The sequence below is a fragment of the Equus caballus genome, chromosome 5 (genome assembly GCF_041296265.1).
Source record: "Equus caballus isolate H_3958 breed thoroughbred chromosome 5, TB-T2T, whole genome shotgun sequence".
Classification (NCBI taxonomy): domain Eukaryota; kingdom Metazoa; phylum Chordata; class Mammalia; order Perissodactyla; family Equidae; genus Equus; species Equus caballus.
The window spans coordinates 27832135-27856338 of record NC_091688.1 but is presented as its reverse complement, the minus strand read 5'-3'; the positions used below and the strand labels follow the sequence as shown (position 1 = coordinate 27856338).

The window sequence follows — 24204 nt, the reverse complement described above, 5'->3', positions numbered from 1 at the left end:
GCCGGAGCTCCGCCAGGCAGCAGACAAAACTCTCTGTCTGCCGGTAGCAGAGGGGCCACGCTGAGCATTCAGAGCTCCCGGCAGAGGCCCGGAGAGAAGCCCAGAGGACGGGGCGACCCCCAGCTGCCGTTGCCCACCCGGTGAGACTAGGGATTGCCGGAGATCTCGGAGAGGACTGGGGCTGGAGAGAGTTCCAGAGACCCAGCTTAGTAGCCTAGGGGGAAACCCTACAGGCTCACAGAAGCCTTAGGGAAAGCCTCTGCACAGCACCAGTAGAAGGCACCCAGCCGCCAGCCACAAGGCTGGAAGACCCCAGGGCAAAAGCAGCATAGCTAGGTGTACTAACCACAGACTGTAGAAGATGCCAATAGCTCTCCTGTGACCCATAGAGGACAAGTGAGATTTGGTGGGTGCCGACAGCAACGGAGCGACAAATATAAGTGATCCCACCCCTGGCCGCTGGAAAAGCCCATAACACCGTTGCAGACCCCAAGGAGAGAGCGCATCTAGGTGGGCAACAACAGTAGGCCCCTGCAGCCTGAAGCCCCCCGTGACGGCCCCCACGGCAGAGGAGGGAATCCAAAGGGCCACTGTGGCTACGAAGAGGGGCCCAGGCCCAGTTAGCAACTACGGACAGGGTTCCTGGTTGGTGAAGTATAAACAGCTGCTCCCCCCACCGCAGCAGCTGAAACAAGTGAAAGGAGCAACTAAACTCTATCTCCATGCGGAGGCACAAATCAACATCATCAAGCAATATGAAAAAATACATTAAATCTCCAGAACAGAAAGAAAGTAACAAATACACAGAAAACAATCCCAAAGAAAATGAGATATATAACCTAAATGATGATGACTTCAAAACAGCCATCATTAAAATACTCACTGAGTTAAGAGAGAATTCTGACCGACAACTCAACGAGTTCAGGAGCTATGTCACAAAAGAGTTTGATACGATAAAGAAGAACCAAACAGAAATATTGGAAATGAAGAACACAATAGAGGAGATTAAGAAAAATCTAGATGCTCTGAACAGTAGGGCCGATAATATGGAGGAAAGAATTAGCAATTTGGAAGATGGCAATATAGAATTGTTGCAGGCAGAGGAGGAGAGAGAAGCAAGACTTAAAAGAAATGAAGAAACTCTCCGAGAATTATCAGACACAATTAGGAGATGCAACGTAAGGATTATAGGTATACCAGAGGGAGAAGAGAAGGAGAAAGGGGCAGAAAACCTATTCAAAGAAATAATGGCTGAGAACTTCCCAAATCTGGTGAGGGAGATGGATCTTCAGGTGACAGAAGCCAATAGATCTCCAAACTTTATCAATGCAAGAAGACCAACTCCACGGCATATAGTAGTGAAGCTAGCAAAAGTCAACGACAAGGAGAAAATATTAAGGACAGCCAGGCAAAAGAAACTAACCTACAAAGGAACCCCCATCAGGCTATCAGCAGATTTCTCAGCAGAAACTTTACAGGCTAGAAGAGAGTGGAATGATATATTCAAAAATCTGAAGGACAAAAACCTACAGCCGAGAATTCTCTACCCAGCGAAAATATCCTTCAAATACGATGGAGAAATAAAAACTTTCCCAGATAAACAAAAATTAAGGGAGTTCATTGCCACAAAACCTCCTCTTCAGGAAATCCTCAGGAAAACCCTCATTCCTGAAAAATCCAAAAAAGGAAAGGGGCTACAAAACCAAGAGCAGAGGAGATAAGTAGAAGGACAACAACAGAGAGTAGCAGCTCTACATCAGAACAGATTAAACCATGGGACGAGAAACAAAGGAAACTGAAGAAAACCGGAAAACAAGACACAAAATGGTAGTGGTAGGTCCCCACGTCTCAATAATCACTCTAAATGTAAATGGATTGAACTCCCCAATCAAAAGACACAGAGTGGCAGGATGGATCAAAGAACAAGATCCAACAATATGCTGCCTCCAGGAAACACACCTCAGCCCCAAAGACAAACACAGACTCAGAGTGAAGGGATGGAGAACAATACTCCAAGCTAATAATGAACAAAAGAAAGCAGGTGTCGCTATACTAATATCAGACAAGGTAGATTTCAAAGCAAAACAGATAAAGAAAGACAAAGAGGGACAGTATATAATGATAAAAGGGACTCTCCACCAAGAAGACATAACACTTATAAATATATACGCACCCAACACAGGAGCACCAAAATTTGTAAAGCAACTCTTAATAGAACTAAAAGAAGACATCAACAACAATACAATAATAGTAGGGGACCTCAACACACCATTAACACCAATGGACAGAACATCCAGACAGAAAATCAACAAGGAAATAATAGAATTAAATGAAAAATTAGACCAGATGGACTTAATAGATATATATAGAACACTTCATCCAAAAACAGCAGGTTACACATTCTTCTCAAGTGCACATGGAACATTCTCAAGGATTGACCATATTTTGGGAACCAAAGCAAACATCAATAAATACAAGAGAGTTGAAATAATATCAAGCATCTTTTCTGATCATAACGCTATTAAACTAGAAATCAACTACAAGAAAAAAGCAGAGAAAGGTGCAAAAATGTGGAGACTAAACAACACGCTTCTCAACAAACAATGGATCATTGAAGAAATTAAAGAAGAAATCAAATATTATCTGGAGACAAATGAAAATGAGAACACGACATACCAAATCATTTGGGATGCAGCAAAAGCAGTCCTAAGAGGGAAATTCATCGCAATACAGGCTCACCTCACTAAACAAGAAAAAGCTCACGTAAGCAACCTCAAACGACACCTAACAGAACTAGAAAAAGAAGAACAAACAAGGCCCAGAGTCAGTAGAAGGAGGGAAATAATAAAAATAAGAGCAGAAATAAACGATATTGAAACAAAAAAGACAATAGAAAGGATCAATGAAACAAGGAGTTGGTTCTTCGAAAGAATTAACAAAATTGACAAACCCCTAGCCAGACTCACCAAGAAAAGAAGAGAGAAATCGCAAATTAATAAAATCAGGAATGACAGAGGAGAAATCACAACAGATACCAATGAAATACAAGAGATCATAAGAGAATACTATGAAAAACTATATGCCAACAAATTGAACAACCTGGAAGAAATGGACAAATTCCTAGACTCCTACAATCTCCCCAAACTGAATCAGGAAGAAATGGAGAATCTGAATAGACCAATCACAAGTAAGGAAATAGAAACGGTAATCAAAAACCTCCCCAAAAATAAGAGTCCAGGACCAGACGGCTTCTCTGGAGAATTCTACCAAACATTCAAAGAAGACTTAATACCTATTCTCCTCAAACTGTTCCAGAAAATTGAGAAAGATGGAGAACTCCCTAACACATTCTATGAAGCCAACATCACTCTGATCCCCAAACCTGACAAGGACAACACAAAGAAGGAGAACTACAGGCCGATATCACTGATGAACATAGATGCAAAAATCCTCAACAAAATTTTGGCTAACCGATTACAGCAATACATCAAAAAGATTATACACCATGATCAAGTGGGATTTATACCAGGGACACAGGGATGGTTCAACATCCGCAAGTCAATCAACGTGATACACTACATCAACAAAATGAAAACCAAAAACCACATGATCATCTCAATAGATGCAGAGAAAGCATTCGACAAGATCCAACACCCATTTATGATAAAAACCCTCAGTAAAATGGGTATAGAAGGAAAGTACCTCAACATAATAAAGGCCATATATGATAGACCCACAGCCAACATCATACTCAATGGACAAAAGCTGAAAGCCATCCCTCTGAGGACAGGAACAAGACAAGGGTGCCCACTTTCACCACTCCTATTCAACATAGTTCTGGAGGTGCTGGCCAGAGCAATTCGGCAGGAAAAAGAAATAAAAGGAATCCAAATAGGTAACGAAGAAGTAAAACTCTCGTTGTTTGCAGACGACATGATCTTATACATAGAAAACCCCAAAGAATCCACAGAAAAACTATTAGAAATAATCAACAACTACAGCAAAGTAGCAGGGTATAAAATTAACGTGCATAAATCAGTAGCATTTCTATACACTAACAATAAACTAACAGAAAAAGAACTCAAGAACTCTATCCCATTCACAATCGCAACGAAAAGAATAAAATACCTTGGGATAAATTTAACCAAGGAAGTGAAGGATCTATACAATGAAAACTACAAGACTTTCTTGAAAGAAATAGGCGATGACATAAAGAGATGGAAAGACATTCCTTGCACATGGATTGGAAGAATAAACATAGTTAAAATGTCCATACTACCTAAAGCAATATACAGGTTCAATGCTATCCCAATCAGAATCCCAAGAACATTCTTCACAGAAATTGAACAAACAATCCTAAAATTCATATGGGGCAACAAAAGACCGCGAATTGCTAAAGCAATCCTGAGAAAGAAAAACAAAGCCGGCGGAATCACAATCCCCGATTTCAAAACATACTACAAAGCTACAGTGATCAAAACAGCATGGTACTGGTACAAAAACAGGTCCACAGATCAATGGAACAGAATTGAAAGCCCAGAGATAAAACCACACATCTATGGACAGCTAATCTTCGACAAAGGAGCAGAGGGCCTACAATGGAGAAAAGAAAGTCTCTTCAACAAATGGTGCTGGGAAAACTGGACAGCCACATGCAAAAGATTGAAAATTGACCATTCTTTTTCACCACACACCAAAATAAACTCAAAATGGATCAAAGACCTAAAGATTAGGCCTGAGACAATAAGTCTTTTGGAAGAGAATATAGGCAGTACACTCTTTGACATCAGTTTCAAAAGAATCTTTTCGGACACTGTAACTCCTCAGTTGAGGGAAACAATAGAAAGAATAAACAAATGGGACTTCATCAGACTAAAGAGCTTCTTCAAGGCAAGGGAAAACAGGATTGAAACAAAAAAACAGCTCACTAATTGGGAAAAAATATTTACAAGCCACTTATCCGACAAAGGGTTAATCTCCATAATATACAAAGAACTCACACTGCTTAACAACAAAAAAACAAACAACCCGATCAAAAAATGGGCAGAGGACATGAACAGACATTTCTCAAAAGAAGATATGAATATGGCCAATAGACACATGAAAAGATGTTCATCATCGCTAATCATCAGGGAAATGCAAATCAAAACTACACTAAGATATCACCTTACCCCCGTTAGATTGGCAAAAACATCCAAAACCAAGAACGACAAATGTTGGAGAGGTTGTGGAGAAAGAGGAACCCTCATACACTGTTGGTGGGAATGCAAACTGGTACAGCCACTATGGAAAACAGTATGGAGATTTCTCAAAAAGTTAAAAATAGAAATACCCTATGACCCAGCCATCCCATTACTGGGTATCTATCCTAAGAACCTGATATCAGATATCTCAAGAGTCCGTTGCACCCCTATGTTCATCGCAGCATTATTTACAATAGCCAAGACGTGGAACCAGCCTACATGCCCAGAAACTGATGATTGGATAAAGAAGATGTGGTATATATACACAATGGAATACTACTCAGCCATAAAAAAAGACGAAATTGGCCCATTCACAACAATGTGGATGGACCTCGAGGGCATTATGTTAAGCGAAATAAGTCAGTCAGAGAAAGACGAACTCTATATGACTCCACTCATAGGTGGAAATTAGCATATTGATAAGGAGATCTGATCGGTGGTTACCAGGGAAAAGGGGGGGTGGGGGGAGGGTACGGAGGGGGAAGTGGTGTACCCACAACATGACTAACAAAAATGTACAACTGAAATCTCACAAGGTTGTAATCTATCATAACATTAATAAAAAAAAAAAAAAAAAAAAAACTTGCTAAGAGACTAGAACTTAATTGTTCCAGCTACTAAAAAGAAAAGATAATTATGTAACATGATAGAGGTGCTAATTATCACTACAGTGGCAATCATATTGCAAAATATGAATACATCAAGTTAACATGCTGTACACCTTGAATTTACAGAATGCTATATGTCAAGTATATTTCAAAAAAAGAAAAGAGAAAAGAAAATATAAAAGATAAGGCAAGAGAAATGAAGTAATCAGATTCAGGGGTAATAAAATGATAAATGACTACTGTGTTCTCTCATAACATAATTTTTAAAGTATTAGAATAAGTACACACACATTCACATTCACATATATAACCAATATTGATTCAGTGAAATGTTTATTGACCTATAAATATAGTGGAAGTAGAAACATTTTTCATTAAAGATAACCCCCTACAAAAGGTACCAAGCCTAGAAAATTTTACATAGTAAACTGATAATATGTTGCTAATTTGAACTTTTTCAGGGAGTTTAAAATGTTTAGCAGGTAAAGGAGGCACCTTTATAGCTTCTCATTCATTTCTTTGAATCTTTAAAAGCCAATGTTAGTTTCTTTTGGTGAATACTTGTGAATACAATGAACATATTCATTGTAGGAAATTTATAAAATATGGATAAACAAAAAGAAGAAAATGATAATGGTCCAAAAAGAATTATTCTTAATAAAATAATGTGTATCATTTCAGAGGTGTATGTGTGCTCATGCATGTATGTCTATGGATATATTTTCTACAGTATCGTATTTGGTCGCTGAAGAATATTCAGGCATGTAGATATATAGATATACTGTCTATTACCACTTGGATGAGGCATCTCAATCTCTAATTCCTCATGATACACTTTATACCTTTCTTAAAAACTTATATTCATTTTTAATAAGACATTTCTTCTATTAGCTATTTAAAACTGTGTTTGAAAACTAGGCCAAACATTTAGATTTGTAACATTTTCCATGGTCATAAATATTGTTGCATTGAGTGTCTTTCGACCAAAATCAAGGAAAATTCCACAATTATTTTCTTGGGATAAATTCTGGGGAATTGCTAGGTCAAAGGGTATTTGCATTGAGGCTTTCATATATACTGCTAATTAGCGCTGCAGAAGTTTCTGTCCACTTTTATTGCCATCAACTCTGTATGTAACACTGATTCCTTCACAGCCTTAACCCTTCACCAATTTGCAATCAGTCATTCTTCCATGTTCCTCCAAGTTTTGAGGTTCACTTTACAATATCCATTGACAAGATGGATGGTCAGCTAATCAAGAACAAATGCAACTACGGCATGAGCCTGGAAGAATTTGAAGGAAGAATAAAGCACAGAATGACCAGAGATTTGGGGAAATTGCTAAGAATTATAAGAACTTTCATCATTCAGAGTGACAATAATAAGGAAGGAAGCAATACACATCCTGGGATTATAAGGTGCTATTATGAGGTGGCAGAGACAAATTTAATTTTCTTATGTCTTTTAAGTTTCGTCACTAGGAGAATGGTCTTTATACTGGAAAGAGTTTACTATCAAAAAAGGAAAGTAGGGCAATGGTATCTGAGTTCAGCTCCACAGTTTCAGATAAATTACCTCCCAAAATAGAGAAACACCAGAAGAAACATGCAGCACATTACTCTCATTTTCAAATATCTGAGAGACCACTCTGTGATAGATGGAATGGATTTCTTCCTTATGATTCCAGGGGCAAATACGGATCAAATGGAGGGAATTATGGGGGAAAATATTTCAACTCACTCTCACAAAGAGGTGCCTCTTTATCCCACGTGACATTATTGCCTGAGAGGAGACAAGCAGCAGACAGGGAGCCAATGAGTCGATACCTAGAAGCAAAGAATGAAAAATGATTATACCCTACACATATTTCCCACTTAAATCACCGTGAGAAAATAATATCACGTAGATGTTACAAATGACAAGACGGATTAAAACATGGGAGACCTCAAGAAAGAAATCTCATCTCCATCTGAAAATTAGTCCTTTATTTCTAAGGACAAGCTTAAATTCTTCCCTCTTTAATCCATCTTCATTTCTAGTACCTCACAACTCAATGTGATAATTCCCTTATTCATCAAGGGACATTTTTGTACTTGTCTTTTGGAATCCCCCCAGAGTTGTTTTATCCGTGTGTACTTCCATCCAGGAAATGATAAGCTCCTTGATCAGCAGAGAAGACGTCTTATTGAAATATGTACAGCCTCTACATGCTTCTCTGCAAGTTGTTTTCCTGGTTAATATCACATCATGGTTATGGTCATCCATCAGTTCATTGAATACAGGATCTAATTATGTCTTTTTGATTGCTGCAAAATAGTTCCTAGTGTAGATACCCTACAATTTCTGCAGTGGTTGCACCATTTTATGTTTCCGCCAGCAATGAACAAGTGTTCCAGTTTCTCCAAATTCTCACCAATACTTTTTATTTTCAGTTTTTAATAATTATTATTAAAGCCATCCTAGGAGGTGTGAAGTGGGTTTGATTTGCATTTCCCTAATGACTAATAATGTTTAGCATCTTTTTATGTGTTTATTGGCCATTTGTATACAGTCTTCTCTGGTATCTGTGGGGGATTGGTTCCTGCTGACACAAAATCTGAGGATACTCAAGTCCCTTATATAAAATGGTGTAATATTTGCATATAACCTAATCTTTTCAAGATTGTTTGGCTATTTTTGGCCCCTTGAAATTTCATATGAATGTTAGGATACTTTTTCCATTTCTGCAAAAAGTACTGTTGGAATTTTTATGGGGATTTCTTGTATCTGTATATCACTTTGGGCAGTATTTTCATCTTAACAATATTAAGACTCCCAATCCATGAGTATGGATGTCGTTCCATTTATTAAGTCTTCTTTAATTCAGCAATGTTTTATAGTTTTCAGTGTATAAGTCTTGTGGGTTACCTTGGTTAAATTTGTGCCTAACTATTTTTTATGACATTATAAATGGAATTCTTCTGTGTCATTTTATTTTAGGAACCTGTCTTTTATCATGTAGTTAGAAGTTTCTATTGACTATATTTAAAAAGCATTGTCCTTCAGAAGGAAAATTTAAGCCATTCACATGTACTGTCATAACTGACAAGTTTGATCTTGCTTATAGTGTTCTCTCCCTTTTATTTATTTAACATCCAAGGGCTGGAACTCAGCACTGTACCAGACCAAGTCCATTCTTGCTCTGCTCATGCTGTTTCCAGCAGGAGAGATAGAAAGTTCCCTTGCTCTTCCTTCTCTCACCCTGTTTGTTATAGGGACCAACTGGTTTTGCTCTTTTGACTGTCCTTGTGATTTTGAACTGACATACTTTGATTTTATACTAGGATGGAATGCCATTTTCTCCTTATTTTTTATGTCAAGAATATGTATTATCTACTTACCCCCATATAGAAGTTAAGCTTGGTTTTTTTTCTTTACTCCGTCCCCAGCTTCCTAGTTGTAGTGATAAAATGCATTATTCAAGTTTATTGCTGTTCTTGTTCTTTTCATATTCCATGAGTTCTCTTTCAAGAATTAGTCCTGCCATTATATTTAGTTTCACATCCATATTTAAAATAACAATTTTGGTAACTTTCTTTACCTAGTTTTGTGCCTCATTACTATTTCTTTGATTTTTTCTTTAAAAAAATTTACTCATGGGTTTGTGGGAGTGATTCTTTTTTCAGGAAGTATATGTAATTGGTATATGTTTTGGGTTCTTGCTCATGTAAGGCTACATCTGTTCCTTGTAGATAAATGACAGCTTGGCTGAGTACAGAAATTTTATGGCACAATATTTTCTCTCAAAACACTAATTTCTGTTATTTATTGTGTGGAAGAGATATTTGATGCCAATATGAATTTCTTCTGTTTATTTTATCTCTGGATGGTTGCAGTATTTTTTTTTAATAGCTGTATTTCATAAATTTCCTCCTTGTAGGTCCAGGGCCTCTTTATCATTAATCTTGCGTTTGTTTTGTAAGCCTTTAAGATTCAATTTAGTCTCTTTCCTTCTGGTCTGGGAAACTATGTTCCATTATGTGCCAATTAATGCTTCATCTCTTTCTGCTTTCTTTTCTTTTTCTCAAACCTAAATGTGTGTGTGAATACATGTGTGTGCATAATTTCCAGTTTTGTCCTTGGTTAATTCTGCAGAATTTAATTCTGTTTTCTCATGATCTCTTTGGGTTTTTTTTTTTTTTTTTCAGGATTCAATCTCCTGACTATTGTTGCTTTTTAGACTCACATTTGTGTTATACATATGTAAATTTTCCTGATATCAGATCATGAAATCTTACAAATGACTCTTATTGTTTCATAAATTCTGTGTAATGAACACATATGAGAGATTTCTAATATCCTGTTTTGAGTTTATTCCCTTGTTTATTGGAGTACACTGATTTGTGAAGGAATATTTTCTCTGATTTCTCAGATTGGTATTTTATTTTCAATTGCTGTATCTTCTCTTATATCTGGTGATGTTTTGGTTTGCTCATCACAGAGCTCTAGGCTTATTCACAATGGGAGGTGAGAAGGGATTGGTGAAGAGATTGTGCTGTTAAAATCTCCCAGGCTCAGACAAAGTAAGAAGAGGCAAATTTTGATTTATCCTAGTTTAAATTTGCTGGATCATAGGTACAATAGCTTGAGGAGCATAGGATGGGGCCAATGACCAATAGCAGTTTTTGCAGGAAGATTTAATATAGATACATTTTTTTTTCTCTGAATTGTTTGTGGCAACTGAAAATTAGGACACATTCTTTAATTGCTCCCTCCAAGTTGAGGCAGTGGCTTCCAGCATGGTCACTTGTCCCAAAGAAAAGCCAAGAGCAAGAACTCCATTAACATCCTCACTCTGTGCACTTTCATACTTACATTTCCCAGAGCTGCTGTTACATTTAAGATTTACCCTCCAGCCTCTGCTTCAGGGTCCTCCAACTCATCTATAGTACTTGCTGATCTCAGTTAAGGATGTTTGCGTGATTCAGCCACCATGTTTCCTTTGACTTATTTGGCAGCCTGGTCCTTTTTATCCAGTGAATATCTTACCAGGTTTCACATGTACCACCTCAGCAGGAGCATGGTGCCTTCGACTGTTTATAATACAGGTACAGGTTGCTCATTCTTTTTTGCGTTCTTTTGGTGATATGCCTATGTTCAAGCTACCATTTCTTTCCAGAAGTCTATTACTTACTTTTGAAGTACAAGTGGCAGTAGTCCAGTAGTCTGCCTACCTAAGACTGGGACAGAGGTTGCTATTGCTTCTGGAACTCATATTCCAGAGATAGTGCTCCCAACTCACCCTTCATTACAAGAATAATTAACTGTTGATCCAAACTGGGTATCTGTGTTTATATGCACCATGCCATTGAAGGGTTCTGGAGGAGTTCCACATGATTTTCCTATGGGAAAGAAGCAAAATTTGGGACCAGGTATAGAGTTCAATTTACCTTTGTTTTTAAGATTCAGACTGGAGTGTAGCATACTGAACAGCCTATATACTTCAGATTGTTCCACATACTTGACCACTTTGAGGAAACTCACCGAACCTCAGAATGAAGCAGCTACTGGGCACTGCTTTTAAAAATACTACTGTGCATCTCCCAATAAAGGTCATTTATGGTTAAAGAATTGTTTTCTTATCCCATTAGCCTGAATCACAAGCCTCAAAATTTGGGACTTTCCCCCCATCTTAGTTAGCCAAGCACAGTTCACTGTGGCCAACATAACTTTCTTTTGTGCCCACTTTATTCATTTCATGGTTTTAGCCATCAAGGGTAACTTCCTGTGAAGGGAAAATTTCTCCCCAATTCCTTTTGTGAGAGCCATTCCCATGAAATGAATATCTTGTCGAGGTGCAGAAACTCCAGACAATAAGAAGAGATGACTGACAAGTCCACTTTCCATTAAATACCTTGGGCAAATGTAGATGTCTCACCTTGAAAATTTGAACAAATTCAATCAGATCACACAGACACTTTGGCACACATGAATTAGCTCCCAGGATGGGGTTACTCACGTCTACAGATATCTTCAGCACTTGACCAGACCAAGTTTTCTAAGCAGGTGATAGAGAACATATTCTCAAAATACCCAGGGGAGCATTCATAATTCAAAGATGTCCCAATTGGAAACTCAGACTCATCAGTCAGGGTTGTAGGCTTGGCAAATGGAAACTGCTCTGGGGCTTTACAGTAACCTGGAGACCAAAACCACAGGAATTCCTAAGTGAGTAGAGAGACTTCTGCCCTACCTCCTCTTTCTCTCCAACTAAGCTGATAGATGGGATCACAGAAACAGAGACTTATGATAACAACAAAAGATTTCCTTCCCCTTGAAGTTATCTTAGATAGCGTTTTCCAACAGCATCTACTCATTAGGAAATTTTTTACTACTTGGAAGACTCTTCGCCTTTCTGGCCTTTCTGCTCTTATTTTACCAAAGCAAGAGTTTTAGCTAATAGTTTCACATGTCAGGCCTGCCATCAGAGAACCTGTATCTAGAGTTAATCATTCATAGCCTCATTTATTGGTGCTAATGTACTCATGTATATCAAGACATATTTTACCATCTCTCTCTATTTATTCCTCTCTACCTTATTCTCAGGGTGCCCACCATAAGCTGCTTCTCTGGCACTAAATGACAGTCACCTCTTATAGTCGTTGAATGATGTCCCCCCAAAAGATACATCCGTCCAGAATCTCAGAATGGGAACTTATTTGGAATAAGGGTCTTTTCAGATATAGTTAAGGTAATGATCTCAAGATGAGGGCCCTAAATCCGATGACTGGTGGTATCTTTATAAAAGAAAAGAGAGAGGGATTTGAGACACAGAGACAAGGGGAAAAAGGCCATGTGAAGACAGAGGCAGGGATTGGAGTGATGTATCCACAAGCCAAGAAATTCCAGAAGCCACTAGAATCTAGAAGAGGCAAAGTAGAATTCTGCTCTAGAGCCATAGGAGGGAGTGTGGCTCTGCCAGCCCCCAGATCTGTGAGAGAATAAATCTGGTTTTTTAAGCCATCTAGCTTGCGGTAATTTGTTATGGCAGCCCTAGGAAACTGATAGACCATTCTTCTCTTTTTGATGCTAAGCCAGACATTTAAAGACAAAGACAAAACAGACTAAGCCATTAAGCAGCTTCCTCTAAGAAGCCATGTCTTCTTTATGAGAGGGTATATTGCCTGCTGCATATTTTGAAATAGAGTCTGAACTCAATTATCTCCTCTTTGAAGGAGACTGCTTCTATTTGCTCATTCAATAAGCCTGTCCAGTGGCCTAGGCATCATCTGCCCTTAAAGAAATTTCACTGGATTCTGACATATACTACGGAGTTGGAGGGTGAAGGAGATTAAAGAAAGGTTAAATGCCCCTCATCATGTGCAGCCTTCTTTCTCAGGGCTCCCCTGTAGATGATGTAATATTCCAAGGCAGATGCCACATCCCCAGTCTAGTCCAGCTTCTGTTCTAGGGAAGGCCTAATGTCAGGCCTCAACAACTAGGCAAGCTTCTCCAGTCCTTAGGAAGAAATGACCACTTCCTTTTTGTACTCTTCTCCAGGAGCTGATCTTTTCTAGCTTCTTCTCACTTCCAAAGTGGAAGAGTTCATGGACAAAGATGAAGGTGGGACCCAGAGGCAAGCTGACAAATGGGCATACTTTGAGTCAAGGTCTTAAGCCACAAAGGCAGAGAGAGTCTTGTTGTTCACTTAGCCTATTCAGCAGAACAGTAGCTAAAGTCTTAACTAAATAATATCTATATTGCCAGTTTTAGTCTTTGCATGCCCATGAACGTGTGGAGAGTATATATCAGTTATCCTGATATTGGGTAGTGCTCACAGGCAGTTGTTTTCATGTCCTCTCCAATGAATACATTCTTCTTCCTTATTTCTACAGTTTGTGCCTTACTGCCTTCCCTCCAACCCTGCCCTCCCTCCTCTTGCTCCACTCTCCTCACCACTCTACCAGCAAGAACTGTTATTAGCAACTTAACTATTCAAACACAGCTTGGCATTGCTGAAACCATCTATTTTAGCTATGGCATGTAATTTTTTTTCTTTCTTTTTTTTCTTTTTGTTTAAGATTGGCACCTGAGCTAACAACCATTGCCAATCTTTTTTTTTTTGCCCCTGCTTGTTCTCCTCCAATCCCCCCAATACATAGTTGTATATTATCAGTTGTCGGTCCTTCTAGTTGTGGCATGTGGGAGACTGCCTCAACATGGCCTGATGAGCAGTGCCATGTCCGCGCCCAGGATCCGAACCAGTGAAACCCTGGGCAGCCGAGGGTGGAGCACGCAAACTTAACCACTCAGCCATGGGGCCGGCCCCTATGGCATGTAATTTTGACACTACCACTTAAGAGAAAGTTAAATTCATAAGCAAACATAATAATCTTATAGAAATATGAAGGATCTGTTCCAGATGTTCTGAACACGTTTAGAGTATGTGGAAGTGGGTACTGACCAGCAGGACCAGAAAGTTCACAGCGAGGGGCAGGGCTGCTCCAAATCCCGTTCCCTTGACTATCACTCGTGCAGCGGATGGTGCGCTCCCCAATGAGGTTGAAGGTCATCCCTCTGTCTGGGTGGAGGTCACATGTGTAAGATATTTCTTTTCCATAGGGAATGTCTCCCAGAGAAGTTCCTGTGTGGTTCCCGTTAAGGATAGCTGGAGGATTTGGACAAAAGATTTCTAGAAGGAGACAAGAGCCATAAATTACATTAAAATTTTAATCTAAGGTGATTCTACAATTATGGGATCCTGTGACTGTGTTACCAATTTAACAATACCTTTTTTCTCAGGGAGAGTATAAACTGCAAAATAAATATATTAGGCCTCTGCCAAGATGCAGCTAAATGAAATGACACCTAAATCAGCGTTTATTACAAAAGTCCAAAAGGGATGTAGGCATCCTGAACTCTTCAGAGAGTTTAAGACTTCTGGATAATTGAGAGTTTTTTCCTTTAAAATAAACAAAAATCTTCTTAACCACATTAACAAGAAAATCATCTATTAATTCAACAGGAATCTTTTGAGCACTTACTGTATCTCAAGTGCTATTTTAAGCACAAGATAGACAAGATCTTTTCACATTAGGGATCTTCATGCTACAGATATCTTTCAAAATATATTATTTATTTACTATTTGTCTATCAGTGATTTAATCTTTTCTTGATGACTTGACCCCACTATTCTCAAGACCAAAATGAATGGTTCCAGTAATGCTGTCACAATGAAATGAGACATCCTCTGTATTCCTGTACATGCTCCAAAAGGCTCAGGAATGCTATGACTTTTGAGATATTTATTGGTTTTTACAGGGTCTTTTTCCTCATTGAAGAAACGCATTTCTTTCTTTGAGCGTTTCTATTTGGAGAAGCTCCTTTCTCCTTCTTACGTGATCTGTATTTGGGAAGAGGATACCGCAGCTTGAAAGAATTATGGATAAACTAATCAAAGGATGGATAGGTTAACCAATGTTTACATGCTAGAAAGTGATTTTAGGTATATCTTTGGGCTCATGAGAGTATTTTTCCTTTCTGTTTTTCATGCTTCTTAACTATATTCCAGGAAAATTAAGATTTTCAAATAGGGGCCGGCCTGATGGCACAGCGGTTAAGTGCGCACATTCCCCTTCTCAGTGGCCCGGGGTTCACCGGTTCAGATCCCGGGTGTGGACATGGCACCGCTTGGCACACCATGCTGTGGTAGGCATCCCACATATAAAGTAGAGGAAGATGGGCACGGATGTTAGCTCAGGGCCAGGTTTCCTCAGCAAAAAAGAGGAGGACTGGCAGTAGTTAGCTCAGGGCTAATCTTCCTCGGGAAAAAAAAAAATATATTTTCAAATAGCTGTCTTCCAAATATGAAAGACATAATTATCGTTTCATTAAATAGATTAGTACAAGATGTCCAAATAATTTTAAAACAAAGTATTCATTTGAAAACAGTTCTATTATTAACATGTGTTTTTCAATAGTGATGATCAGAAGATGAAGCAACATCCTGTTTGATTTAATGAAGAAATAAATGGACAGACCGGACATATTAGTAGTGTTTGTGTATCTAACATATTATGTTCCTGCTATATTAAAAACAAAAAATAGCTCCTTTAATCCATTTCTCTCTGCAGCTATAGTTCCATTTCTCTACTCCCTTTACTCAGAACTCCTCGAAGATGCTGTTTGTGATCTCGCATTCTCCCGCCTGCATTCTCCCTTGAACTCATTCCAATCAGGCATTTGCCTCCACAACTCTACTGACACTGCTTTTGTCAAGGTAATTCATTATCTCCAAGTCATTAAACCCAACGATAATTTTCTGTCCTTATCTTGTTTGACCTCTCTGGTAAAATATGATGCAGTTTCTCAACTTCATCTCCTTAAAAGAATTTCTCCACTTGGCTTCCAGGATACCTCATCTTCCTGGTTTTCCTCTTAACATACTGGTTGCTGCCTCTTTCTCTTGTTTGCTGATTTTTTTCTCATCTCTCTGAGTTCTTACTGTTGGATTTACAAGGCGTGGCCCATGCATCTGTCTCTGGCCATATTCACTCCCAAAGTGATTTCATTTAGTCTCTTTTTTAAACCCTATATCTAAACCATCAGCTAAACCTCTCATATCTACCCTTGGAATTTATACAGAATTTGGCCACCTCTCATCACCTCCCCCATGCTCTGCTGGGTGAACACCTCTGCTTAAATTTTTGCCATAGCCTCCGAGCTTATACCCTCAGCTATACCCCCAAGTTATCTTTGCTACACCTGCTTTTTGGGCCCTCAGCTGCTTTCTCAGTTGAGTGCTGATACCACTGTTACCTCATTTCCTAATAACACTGGCTGTCTCAGCCTCCCCAAGGGTGAGAGATGGGCTCCTGCACAGCCTCTGCTTTCCCACTGCAATGGACGTCAAAGCAGCTCCCACGTTCAAGCCAACATGACTGGATACATGGCCACTCTGGCTCCTTCTCCCACTTCTAGGCTTATATAGAGTACCATGCAGCACGTCATGGTGACCACACAGTCTGAGCAGAGGGATGAGATAATACAATGGAAGGCAGGGACTTAATACTCTTGGGATTAACAGGAGACAGGAAAGACAACAGCAGATAAATTGCTTATTCTTCCTCTTCCTAATGGTCAGTTCTGATTCCAGAAGGCCTCTCCAGAGATGTCCTATATAACCAAACAACCAGCTGTTTTTCTTGTGAAGTTTATGGCCACTTTAGTGACACAGTATCTTTTATTTATCTTCTTTTCTTTCCTCCCTGCCTCCCTTTTTATTCTCCTTCACTCTTGCTGCTCTAGCTCTGTACCTTCCAATAGAACATTATAACCTAAGCTTTGCCTCTGGCTGTTTTCCTTAGGGGAAATATTAGGGGAATTTCAACCTAAGATATACCCCTTTCAACTCAGTTATCTCTAGAGTAGGCAGAGTGAGATCAGTACAAATAAGTTATATCCTGTTACTTTTCTACTCGTAAATACTCCATTGGCTTTCCATCTCACTCAGAGTGGAAACCTAAGTTCTTACAGAATGTAGAGTTATTCCTTTTTTATCATCTCCAACTACTTCTAGTAGTAGGAAAGGATAGAAAAGTTGTAGTGTGACGACTATTACTTTTGACAGGAAAAAAGGGGAAAATTTGACAAGGGTTCAGGCCATAATTCTCTCCCACTATGAAGCATTTTGCCCCACTTATAGCATATAGTATGCTTGTAAATATTATAGGTTTGTACCCAAAACACATGATGCTCAGGTTTATTTCCCCAAAAAACATTCCTTGTAACTATTTCAACAAAGAAGTATTTCTATCAAAAACGAAGATAGAACAGCAGACATTAGATAATTTCATGGGGCAAAATGCGTTAAGAAAACAAAAAAAAAACAAGGAGAAAGATGCAGACCTGAACAGATATTCCTTCTACTCACGTTCACACACAGGAACACTGTTATTCCAAAGGCTTTCCATTCCAACCAAGATACAGTAACTAGCAGAACTTCCCTTTAAATGGAACCTAAGGAACAAAAGCAGTAGTGACGGGGTGAGCATACCATTTCTCTCTTCCCTTCATTGACAGGTCTCAGCTTCTTTTCTTCTGCTAAAATACAATTTCATGCCTAAGTTAAATCCCAGGTGAAAAAGCTTAGCTCATTAGGTGTCTCAGCTGATGGAAGCTCAGAAAGAAATGCATTTTGAAAGGTTTCAGCGTCCAGTGAGGGACAAAGTAATAACAACAGTCAAAGCTCAGTAATCAGACAAGCCTGAACTGAAGAAGGAACAAAAAAACATAAACAGGCATTTCCTTGGTCTGGTCCCAGACCTTCAGGAAGTCATCCTTCCTTGACTGCTCTCTGACAGCCCCTTTTTTGTCATTAGGAGGAATTTGGTCCTCTAATGCAAAATGTAGCATTTTCCTCTCATAAGTGGATCATGAGGAAAACAACTCCTGATTTAAGCTGGCAAGTCAGAGAACATGAGGAAAGATAACAGAGACTGTTCTTTTTGCCAATACATTTGGAGTGTTCCTGAATGGCACTTATGGCATATCTGGATTATTGAAGGGTAAAGTGAAATTATCTAGGGAAAAGAAGGAAAGGTGAGAAGGGAGGATTCTTTGGAGGACAATCATCCTAAAACATCTGGTTTATTGTCAGACCAATGGCCTCCTGAAGGGCCTCCAGGTGACTGAAGTGACTGGTATTTGATGCCTGTCAGGGAATCCTCAGAATATATCGGGAACAACTGTTCTGTTGTCCATGCTTTTTACCTGCTAATGATGTTGGACTATAACACCAAGATCATTTAGATTCACATAGATAATGACATTACTTGAAGCATAAACGTCAGTCTTCATCCTCCTTCAACACAGCTTAATACTAATTAGATGACATATAATTAGATTAAAAAATACTTCCGCTTACTCTTCATGCCTATTCCAAATTCTGCTAGTGATCCCTTTAAAAGTTTCCTGAAACAATCCTTGCATGTTATTTATCATATAAATAACTTTCTTTTAAATATCAAACCTTTTCTAACAAACTCTCTGTAATATTTATCTTTTAAACATACAAATTACTATTTATCCATACACTTAATGTTCCACCTAATTAGTCAACATCTCGTTACATTTCTGCTGTTCAGGGTATTTACCTCTTTCCCTTTTTAAACATCTGTTCACAGTTCCGTCTGGTTTTCACCACACTTTCCAATCATTCTTTTAGACATTAGTCTGTTTTAGTACTTCTTTTCCATTAGGCGGCCCCCTTTTTGGATAAATACCCATTGCCCAGGCGGTCAGCATATCAGCATCCAGCACTGAGTCCTTGGTATCTGTTCCAGGTCATACTCACCCCTCATCACAAATGAAGGACACTTTTGCCCCAAGCTGGAAATTAAGTGGAAGGAGTATACGGCCATTAGGGAGCTGGTCTATGAAGTCAGCACATGATTTCACTAGGGAAAAAAGAAAAATGAGTAAGACTACCATATGAAGGACAAAGAGATTATTGATCTGCAAACCAGACAAGAGTGTAGGCACCTGCACATCTTGGGGCTTCTGGGCTCCAGTCTCCCTGGGGCGTACAGTGCAGAGAAGCAGCCCCTCTGAGATCATAGCCGGGCTCACAGCTGTAGAACACTTCCTGCCCAGGGGAGAATTCGTCCTTGTTGCTTGCGATGTGCCTACCATGGAGGATTTTTGGAGGTGGCTGACATACTGTGGAAAGAACAGGTCCAAGTTCCTGTCAGTTATGGGGAAATATCTTTTGCTAAATCCTAACCCTTCCAAGACGTCAGAGACTTCATTATTAAATGGGTTCGGGTATAACAAAGGAAGTCAAAGGATACTCCAACCCACTCGTTTGACTGATGCGGAAGTTAAGAATAGGGAAGAGATGGAGCCAAAGGCCTTACAGCTAGAAAGAGGTATAGAACCCAGTTCTTCCCAGCACAAGGTCTAAAATACATTCATAAGTCTACCAGGCACAGGGGTTCCTTCTTCTAATGCTGGCTAATCAGTGTAGAGTTATTAGTATTGAGAGACCTCTCCACCCACATATTTTCTAGAAAGGCGATCCAATTTACAGCCTCAACTTTCAGGTAATGAGAAGATTGCCTGAACCTAAATCTTTAACAGATTTCCCCCCATCTCTTTTATTGCGCTCCTACGACTGAAGTGTAGATAATGCATATTTATATCTCTTTGTCTGTTTGTCCTCCCAGCTGCTCTCTCCGTGGTTGCACAGGCTGATATGGGTTTGTGGAAGAATTGTAAGCTTCTTCTCTGTCCCTCTGTAACAGCCAAAACATTTACCAATCCACTCCTAAGACAGCTATTGTGGCATAAGAAGACAAGACAAGCCATGGGGAGCAAAGTCCCCTCAATAAGCCAGTCCTTGTAATGAGAGGGCATATTGCTTAGAGAGTATTGGACCCAAGGTCTGGCTGTCTCCATTCACAGCTCTTTTGGTGTGTGCTCAGAGCATCAGAACTCGTTTGAACTTCAACCTAATCTACATCTAATTGAAGGTAATGAAAAATATGTTAGGCTTTGAGCAAGTTATTTTCACTTTCAACTTTAGATTCCTAGTGATAAAATGTAGGAGGTGGACAAGAATAGACAAACTCTAAGGTCTTTGTCACTATTCTGAGGGTGTGATATCTCTCTTTATAAGCGAGTTTATTTCTTTCTGCAATTGATGCTGATAGAAGTATGGCAAGAACCAGAGCACGCAGGCTCTGGGGTCTGACACACTTGCATTCTATTCCTGAGCATGCCACTTAGTAGTATATGATTTGGGCAATTTAATTAACCTCTGAAAGACCAAGCTAACTTCACTGTCATATGGTTATAAGAATAGCACTATTCCAAAGGAGTGTTGTAAAGAGTAGAAGAGACAATGCCTATAAGGTGCTTATTACACAAATGACCAGAAAGCCCAATATAATTGAAAAATATAGGAGCTGGTACTTTGCCCTGACAATTGCTCAGTATGAGAGTCTCAGATGTCTCCTTCTTTCATTAAGCTCTTGCTTCTCAAAATGAAGGCACATACGCATAAATGCACACACACACATGCACAAACACACCTTCTTAATTTCATGCTTTATCCCCCCAAATTTGCTCACACTGCTCCCCAAAAATCCTTCCCCCAGAACAATCACGCATCTCCACATCCTCCTACAACTCATGTCATTCGTAGGCCCTTCAGAGCCGCAGTCAGACTCACCCCTGGAGCAGCTCGGCAGCTCCGGCACCCATTTGTTTTGGGCCTGGCATCGCACACTGGAGGGTCCTTTCATGACAAAGCCGGGCTGACACCTAAACTCCACGATTTCATTTAAGGGAAAGAAGCTTCTGTTCTCAGACACCCTGATTCCATTTTCAACGTCTGGAGGCGTGCACGTATTAGGTACAATGCACTGAGGGGGAGGGCCGCTCCAGACGCCGACTTGATTGTCGAGGCTGGTGCAGTATATTGACGGCTGACCGATGAGGTGAAACAGCTTTATCCTTCTCTCTCTAGGATTGCAGTAATAGGTCACCACCGTTCCATATGGAAAATATTCTCTGTTGGTGCTAATGAAATCTCCATTGGCGATGGCTGGGGGTGGCCCACAAGGAATACCTGGGAAAAGGGATAAGAAGTTAAACAAAACCTCAATTTCTTTATTAAAGTTATTAAAGATAAAAGATATTAAAGTTATGCTCAATTATGAATTTTGATAACCAGTTTTTTAAAAGCCCCAAATTACCAAAATGTCAATATTCACAAGACTTCTGCCCTTGTCTAATCTTTGCTAATGTACAGACATATTTTTACACAATTGCAGATTAGATACCACAATGCCATGGCGTCTGCTCTTCTCAATTAATGTTATTTCAATAAATGTATCCACATATTATTATAGTTCACATACTTCTCATTTTAAGTGATAATTTATATGTTATTTCCCTATTGTTAATTCAGTTCTCTCTCTACAGAAGACATTTGGCTTTATTCTGTTGGTTATTAATACAGTATAACACACAGTATAGCATTTTTATCAAATAAATAAAACAAAGACTTTGGCACAACTAATAAAAAATATAAAGCACAAATATGCATATTAGACATGACAAACATAATAGTCACTTATTCAGAACTAATAAAAATAATTAAATGTGTTATACTGTATGTTGTGAAAATAAAGATATTAAGGATAAAGATATATTTTGCTAATATTGACTGAAGAAAAGGAGGAATATAGAAGTGAAAAAAAATGTATCACAGACATTACTCCTAAAAAGAGAAGAGGTACAGATAATTTTATAAACAAATTTAATCTAATATTCTTGTAACAGATAATTCTTAGGCATTTAAAATCATTCCTGAGCATATAAAATATTTCTATAGTTTTTGGCAGGTATACCATAAAGTAAGCACTTATTTATTTATTTATTTTTACTTTTGAGAAAATATTTAAGATGCATATTTATTGTAGAAAATTCATAAAATATAAATAAAAATAATCTTTAAGCCCATTATCTAGAGAAAAACCACTGTTAACTGTTTAATGTGTAACTTTAATACACATGCACAACATATTTTTTCTAAAATATTTTGTTGGCTGATTAATATACTAGCATAAAGATATACTATTTGATTCCATTTGGAAGAGTTACCTCTCTTGTCTAATGCATTCTGGCATGTTTTTAACTTTTTTGTTTTTACAGAACACATCGCTTGTTCCTTTTAGTAGATTATTTCCAAAATATTGTTTGGAATATGCTCAACATTTAGATTATTTTGACATTTTCACTGTCATAAACAATAATGTATGTAACATCTATATAGCAATCCTTGCAAAAACCCACGGTGGTTATTTTTTTAAAGAATAAATCATAAAGTGTTGAATTCCTGTATTAAAGGCATGCATACAGTTAAGTTTTTTGATATATATTGAACACTGGCCTTTTAGAAAGTTTGTTCCCACTTAACCCACCACCAGTTGGATTTGAGAGTGTTGATTTCTTCATCACCACCAAACCCAGGTTTATATTCTCTTTATATTCTTTGTTAATTTGCAACTGCTTATTCTGCTATGTGCTCCAAAGTGTAGGAAACTTGTATTCCAAACAACTCACAGGAAAGATGGCACATCACTGTTCAGACGAGGAATAAGAAGGAAGTTAGAGCTCCACTGTTTGAATATATGACCTGATACGAAGAATTGGCAGAGGAAGCAGGGCTTCTTTCACTAACTTTGTACTTGTTTACTTCACTACAAAGGAATGATTTTCAAACTGGGAAATGTTCAACCAACAAAAGAGGAAGTTGGGAGCTGTTTTAAACGAGTTCAATTCTATTGTTTAAAATAAATTATATTCCAAGAAAAGGAAAAACCAGGAGGAACTAGGGGCTTGGAACATTGTGAGTACTTTTAAGGGAATGACTATTTTCTTCAGATATTAGAAGGATACCATTGCTGAGAGGGATGAGCTTTATTCTTTGCAATTCCAGCAGGGCAACTCTAGGACTAACTGGTGGGATAAATGGGGAAAGAGATTTCAACTCACGTTCGCAAATTGGTGGCTCCGTCTCCCAACTGACAGTGTTGCCTGAGATGATACATTTAGCAGATGACTGACCAATGAGTCGATACCTAAAGGCAAAAAATAAAAACTAATTTTGAAAAACATCCCATCAACTTCCTCACAGCATGCATACATGGAAAATCTGAAAGACAACGATCTGGGAGAAGTTTAATAACTAGCCTAAACTCTACCTATTTTATCTGGCTTTTCTTATTTCTCTTTACCTATCTGGTCAATATTGAAAGGGCTATTTCCTCTCTAATTCCTTAAGGACCACTCTGCTTCTTAATTTCTTGGCTTCATTGTGGTTTGTATCAGGTACCAAAAAAACCAATCTTTTTGTAGACCCGTTTGATAATTTTCTTCTTAAAATCTGTTTTTCTCCCTCATATTTTTCTTGCCGTTTTTTAATTTGTTTGCATTTGCCTGATATGCATTTATAATTAACACTGCTATATCATTTTTGTTTAAGCATGTTTCTTGTAAATACTACAAGATTTGACTCTTTTGATCCTGTTTAGAAGGAGGCTTGTTCTTTCCACAGGGAGATTAAGCCATTTGAATTTACTGAACTAAATGGTGTGTTTAATCTTGGCTTCATCCTCATTATTTAGACTATTTCTTTCATAATGTCCAAAGACGAGGGTGCAAAAATGGATAAAACTGATCTGCCCCAAACAGCAGGGGCTTACTTCTGGCAGAAGAGACAAATACATTCTTTGCTATTCCTTATCTTCCCTCTCATTTGCTATATGAACCAGATAAATGAATCTCTTTTAGTTGCTCTAATAATT

At 38.5% G+C, this 24204-nt stretch overlaps 2 protein-coding genes across 3 annotated transcripts in view; one reads left to right on the top strand and one right to left on the bottom strand.

Moving 5' to 3' along the window:
- Positions 1-24204, top strand: part of LOC106783153 (complement component receptor 1-like protein) — a 245565-nt gene that overhangs the window by 34237 nt on the left and 187124 nt on the right. The window lies entirely within an intron of this gene.
- The window catches only part of LOC100057298 (complement receptor type 2), a 151469-nt gene that overhangs the window by 33506 nt on the left and 93759 nt on the right, over positions 1-24204 (bottom strand). Inside the window, exons 32-40 of the mRNA XM_070267887.1 lie at positions 23393-23478; positions 21063-21461; positions 19373-19549; positions 19185-19287; positions 17763-17848; positions 14295-14522; positions 11850-12029; positions 11133-11232; positions 7592-7677 (exon numbers count right to left, since the gene is read on the bottom strand). Of these exons, the coding sequence (XP_070123988.1) occupies positions 7592-7677; positions 11133-11232; positions 11850-12029; positions 14295-14522; positions 17763-17848; positions 19185-19287; positions 19373-19549; positions 21063-21461; positions 23393-23478 (1445 nt within the window). The remainder of the gene's footprint in view (positions 1-7591; positions 7678-11132; positions 11233-11849; positions 12030-14294; positions 14523-17762; positions 17849-19184; positions 19288-19372; positions 19550-21062; positions 21462-23392; positions 23479-24204) is intronic.